The sequence below is a fragment of the Artibeus jamaicensis genome, unplaced genomic scaffold, assembly GCF_021234435.1.
Source record: "Artibeus jamaicensis isolate MK-2021 breed Jamaican fruit bat unplaced genomic scaffold, CSHL_Jam_final contig_465, whole genome shotgun sequence".
Taxonomy (NCBI): Eukaryota; Metazoa; Chordata; class Mammalia; order Chiroptera; family Phyllostomidae; genus Artibeus; species Artibeus jamaicensis.
In genome coordinates this window covers 41,413,369-41,419,368 of record NW_026521843.1, presented here as the reverse complement: position 1 = coordinate 41,419,368, position 6,000 = coordinate 41,413,369, and the positions used below count along the sequence as shown (strand labels likewise).

At 39.1% G+C, this 6,000-nt stretch overlaps 1 protein-coding gene across 2 annotated transcripts in view; it reads right to left on the bottom strand.

Annotated features, from left to right (window-relative positions):
- Window positions 1–2,059: 2,059 nt before the first annotated feature.
- Window positions 2,060–6,000, bottom strand: part of B3GNT2 (UDP-GlcNAc:betaGal beta-1,3-N-acetylglucosaminyltransferase 2) — a 148,867-nt gene continuing 144,926 nt past the window's right edge. Inside the window, exon 2 of one of the 2 annotated variants that reach the window (XM_037163601.2) lies at window positions 2,060–4,590. In XM_037163601.2, the coding sequence (XP_037019496.2) occupies window positions 3,388–4,581 (1,194 nt within the window). In that variant the 5' untranslated portion in view covers window positions 4,582–4,590 and the 3' untranslated portion in view covers window positions 2,060–3,387. The remainder of the gene's footprint in view (window positions 4,591–6,000) is intronic. The other variant, XM_037163590.2, reaches the window with a different exon arrangement.

Below are 6,000 nucleotides of genomic sequence, written 5' to 3'. Positions count from 1 at the left end.
TTTCCCAGAAGTGAAAATAAGTCACCCTCCGCCTTAGTAAATGCATTCTCTCTTTCTGCATGAGGGCCAATACAAACTAGAATATCAAATATTCCAGTCCATTATCAATCAGGAGTATTAAAGTAGAAGATGGTCACATTTTGGGGGCCTTTAATTCTGGGACCAATTTCCAAATGTGACTCAAAAGTATTCCTTCAATGTCCTGCCCTTCTTTTCCATTCTCCCTCAACCAACTCAAGAATAAAGATAGGTAGCCCTGGCTGAGTGGCTCAGTTGGTTAGAGAATCACCCCGTACACCAAAAAGTTGCAGGTTCGATTCCCTGTCAAGGCACATACTTAGGTTGCACATTTGATCCCCAGTTGGAGTGCATACAGAAGGCAACTGATTGATGTCTCTCTCTCTCTCTCTCCCCTTGCTTCTCTCTCTCTCAAGTCAATAAAAACATATCCTCAGGTGAGGATTTAAAAAAATAGAGATGGGTATAACCAGGGTCAAGGATGGCAATAAGCCATTCTGGTATCTTTCATCCTTTTCCTCTTAAGGCCTGGTTGAGTTTAGGAAAAGTTTAAACCCTGGCAATGTTTATTCAGCCTTTGACTTTCAAACTTAAAATCAACAAGACATGGGAGTGGCCATGAAAAAAAAATCCAAATGCCAGTTTCACTGAGCTCTCCATTACTGATCAGTTCTGAAAGAATAAGTTAACTGTGACGCTTACATTCATAGGACAGAGGCTCAGGGGAGAATCCACCTTGTGGGCACCAAGAGAGGGCGTCCAGACTGAAGGACCCATCAGTGCCATGATTGAGCCCAGGCCTGTGCAGAGCTCTAAAACCTAAGTATCCCTTTGCTGAAAAGCCCATGAGATGGATGACCAGTGTTATGGACTCAGGTAACCACTCCACGAGAAGTTCTGTCCTATTAAAGAGGGGCCAGGGATCATCTCACCCACTAAACATCAGCAGCACCAAGGATTTATGTTCAAACAATGGCATGTGTCAACTGGAGCCTCACAAGAAGCCCTCAGTAGCCCTCCAAACATATTTCAAAAGCTGCTACATCCCTTCTTTCTCTGCAGACTTGAAAGTGAAAAAGAACTCCCTGGAAGAAAAAATTAAAGAAAGTCCCCTCAGAGGAAAAATCTGTCACCTGAAAACACATGGTCAAGTTACATAGACACATGCAAATTGTGAACCAATTACCAGTGAAATTTCTGAAAGCGTTGTTATTCTGCTCTAAACCTAATGTGCTAACGCTGCTCTCCAGGAGGTGTGCTAGCAACCACTGGAGAGGCCAGATGCAAGCACATGAAACCTTTAGAAGGACCAAGTTTACCACAGTCTTCCAGCCCACGTTCACTATCTGTGTCCTCGTAATTGCTCATATATGGGCTCAACATTCCCAATAGGAGAGGACAGTCTGCTAAATGGTCTAACAGTGATCCTTTCTGTTTTTTGAGCTTCATCAAATGTCTCCTTGCTCTTACCTGACGATTGGCAATTTCTTCTCAACATGAATCTAGGTGAGAAACTTGAGGGGTAAAGGCTGCCCCCCCTTCTTGATTTTAGTTAACTGATTTGAAAGAGAGAGAAAGAGGAAGGGTGGAGGAGGAAGAGAGGGACATTGGTTTGTTCTTCCACTTACTTATGTCTTCATTGCTTGAGTTTTGTATGTGCCCTGACTGGGACCAACCCTGCAACCCTGGCATAGCAGGATAATGTGCCGAGCAACTGATCTACCCAGCTACAGCAGGCTGCCTCTGTATTTCATCACAGTGCATACAAACCCCAAAATGAACATAATTTCTTTAAAAAACGCTGCTCCATTTTCTAGTTAAATTCTTTATACTCACTGAAAACATAAATAAATATACATACTCCTCTTTAAGGACTTGAATTGGGAAAGCACTTTTAAGGATTTTAAATGTAAAGACAGATGACTCACTGAGACAGAGAAGTTATAGTTCAATATCACTATAATAGTTTCGTGGTGGGGAGAGTGGGAATGGCTTCTTTGGGGAAAGTGTAATCAAACGCAGAAAGCAAAAAGAGATCATAGATTACTACCCATTATAAATGACAATTAAAAATGCAATGACTTTTATTTTAATCTTTGTATAATCCCCAGAATTACATTTGGTTAAGAATCCTGATCTCTATAAACACAAAAAAATTTCAAGAAAGCATGTTACAAGATGGTATATATAATCAACGGTTTGGCAGAATGTTGTCAACTCTAGCAGTTCACAGCTCCCCAAAAAATGAATTCTAAAATTCAAAAATAACAGCTTTATTTAACATATGTTACACCTTGCATTTAAAATAACATGCTCTAGTTAAATATTTTATCAACAACACTGTATACAAATAAAATATTACACAAAATATATTTAAGAAAATGTTTTGGTCGTTGATCTGAACAATAAATAAAAACACAGGCACTTCTACACTGAGACAGGGAAGCAGCTGCTACTCAGATAATTTTGTATAAGCAACATGTGAAGATATGGCAAGAACTGAATCCAGGATCCACTCACGACAAGGTCTGCCACTTCGGTCTTTTCACTTCAAGTTCGAAAGCTGCATATGCTTTCCTGGTCCACATTAAAAAATCATAAACACAGTATGGCTGCCAGTGTCAATTCAACCTTCAGTTGGCCATTATGGAATCATACTCGTTATTTGCAAACACTAAAAACAGAGAACTATTATGATACCATGTAGCAAACCAAACACAAGAACAATCACTGTGTTCCTGTATTACAGTCTCCGTACCATGACCGTAACAAGATAAACTGGGTAACACAGTGAGTCTCATTTTGCAAAATTAACTGATTGTATTAACACAAGAAAATACTGCTGGGGTGGCAGGAAATTTAGACAGAAGTCAATTTTTCTGGACAATTTTTAAAAAATCACCCAGATTTTATAATAACAAATTTTATTCCACTTCACAAAAACTGTTGAACCACATATAGCAAATCATTTGTATACAATAGTTTTATAAACACCTAAATTGCAGATAATTCACTTATTATAATGGAAAGTAGGAATATTACCATATTTGAGTGAAACAAAAATAACTTAAAATAGTCAAGTTCCAAAAACTTATTATTTCAGGTAAGAAGGGGGCAAATTAGAAAATAATGACCACTAACCAAAAAGAAGAATTAGAACCAACTGTCCTGCCATATCCTTCTTTAAAAATTACGAGCTTCTGCTTTCCCTCTTCAGAAAGTACCACATTGAAGGGTTTAGAGGCCCTCAAATAGATACTACTTATGAAGGCAATTTTGATGGTTGAAAATAGGAATTTGCCCTAATGATAGAACACAATGTGGAAACTATCCAAGATATCTCTATGAAAAATGTAGTTTGTGTACATTTTAGCAATTTAAATGAGCATTTTGCAACCGAGACCAAATATCAATCATCTCTTGAGGTTTTCTACTATGTACTAACATCAAATCTAAATAGGAACAAATATTATTCCTTTTTTTCTCTTCTATATCAAATGTCTTAAAGCCTTTGTGCTTCTCTGGAACGAGGCCAAGTTTCTGAAGGCACATTCCAGTATAAACATCATCAATGGGGTAGAGAAAGACCCGGTCAGTCACATTGTACAGCCTCAGGGCCAGGTGGCCGGAATAGAGGAATCCACCCCCTCCAGCATACGGCGGGTAGACGCCAGTGTAAACAACTTCTGGGATGTAGTACTTCAGCTTCTTATCCCGATGAGGTCCAGCATTGTGGATCACATCACCTATAAACAAATCTTTGGCTTTGTTTTTGGATAAGCTATTCAAGTAATTCAGGATGTGATGGGTATTCACAAAAACATCATCATCGCCCTTAAACACAAACTCAGCGTTTGGGCAGGAAGTGCTCACCCATCTGAGAAAGAGTACTTCTTTCAGGGACAAGTTGAAGAAAGTGTCTCTGTAGTTCCACATAAGAATGTCTTGGTGCTTCTCACTCTCGAATTTCAGCATATCTGAAAGATCAGGATGGTTGTCCTCTGGGGGTGTCTGGCCTAGTAAGAAGACACGCACCACTGTTTGGTTCCCCACGTTGGTTTCTCTGCCCCAAGATTCCCGAATTGCTTGCCTTCTAGCAAAATGTGGAATGAGGGACTTAATCGCCAGCAGTAAGAAAGGCTTCTTTACACACTTATCTGGTTGATCTATAAGCAGTGAGTAATTTCGACATCTCAAATACAGCAGAAAGTCTTTAAACCTGTCTGGCAAATTGTTGAAATCTGAAACTGCAGACTGGACCCTCAGGTCAGGTTCACAGTAATTCAGATGGCTTATGTTGGAAAACCCATTCAGCTCCCCTGTATGGTTTGCCAACATGCCCAAAATAGGATTGTACCGCCTGTTCAGCTTTTCTTGTTCTCGGTTCCAATATGCCACAGGAAGGTCAGATGTCTTCCAGAACTTTTCTTTGGGTATTATTACTTCCCCCTTTCCATTTTTTTCTTGGTTACTGCTTTTGGAGACTTCCACAATCAAATAAATGAAGACATTTACCATCATCAGGATACCCAACAACTTTATTCTCCGACGTCCAACACTCATTTCTCATATCTGGAACAAAAGGGAGGAGCATTGTATTAATTGAATAATTATTAATGTGCATTTGCTCACATATGTCACTTGCCTCTTTGTTGTTACCTTCCTTGGAGGAGTGGGTTAGAACACAGATTCTAGACTTAGATGGCCTAGTTCCAAATCATGGCCCTATCATTCTAGCTGTGTGACCTCGGGCCAGTTGTAGAACTGATGCCTCAGCTTCTCCATCTATGAAATGGAGATAATAACCCACTTCACAGAATGGGTTTGCGGGCTAAATGACTTTACATGTAAAGCTTTTAAAACAGTGGCTGGCCCACAGCAAGCAGTATGTAAGTAGCTGTTAACACTGTGGCTGTTTTAGACACCAGAAGGCAAAAATATGCATTTACTAAATAACCTCACAGCTGTTCAACTTCCTTGCTTACAAGGACACATACAAACCAGTGAGCTGCAAACTGATTTGTCCACAATTGATAATAACAAATACATTTTATATTGTGATCCAGTACATACATGTACACACACATAGCTTTACAACGTAGAGCAAAAGTATGTTTATAGTTTTGAGTACATGAAACAAAGTTTATTCTTGTACTATTATTTAATGATTGTACTATTTTCCATACAAACTGTAAACCTACTTTTGCCCTGCCCTGCATTTATGTGTTGTAGTATGTGTAGCTCCACATAATTCTTTCCAATTTTTTTACTTTATTGCATTTCATTTTTTAAAAAGTGGTGGCCCCAGTCCTATATTGTTTCCCAACCCAACATTTCATAGATTAGAAAACAAGGGCAGAGAGATTAAGACACTTGCCCAGGGTTGAACAGCCAGGAGGTGAAGGAGCCACTAACCACACTGAGTGCTCAAAGACATAAAATGAAAAGAGTCATACCAGCTTTATCCCAATATCCAAAAACGGATAACGACCCAAACACCATCAACAGAAGAATAGATGATCAGACTGTGGTATGTCCATACAATGGAATAACCCTGAGCAATAAAAAGGAAACTACTGCCACTAGCAACAAGAGTACATTAAGAGAGAAAGGCAGACCTCAAATTCCATTCGTGTCAGGTTCAAGAAGGCAAAATTAATCTAGGTCCTAGATATTTGAAAGTGATGGACAGAAGCAGGAGGGGAACATTCTAGGGTATAGAAATGTACTACATATGCCTTCATTAGAATGAGAAATCCATGGGTGTATGTATACATTTGTCAAAGCTCAAAATATATACTTATGATCTCTGCTGTTTATAGAAAAAAGAAAAGAGAAATTAAAATGACATTTTAGTGAACTATCAAAGGCCAAGAACAGATTTCAGTCTACAGTCAATAGAAGAACAAAGGAAGAGTAAGACACAGTTTGCTGGGGATATAACTCCAGAGTCTAACACTGTTGAGATAGACGACCTACACA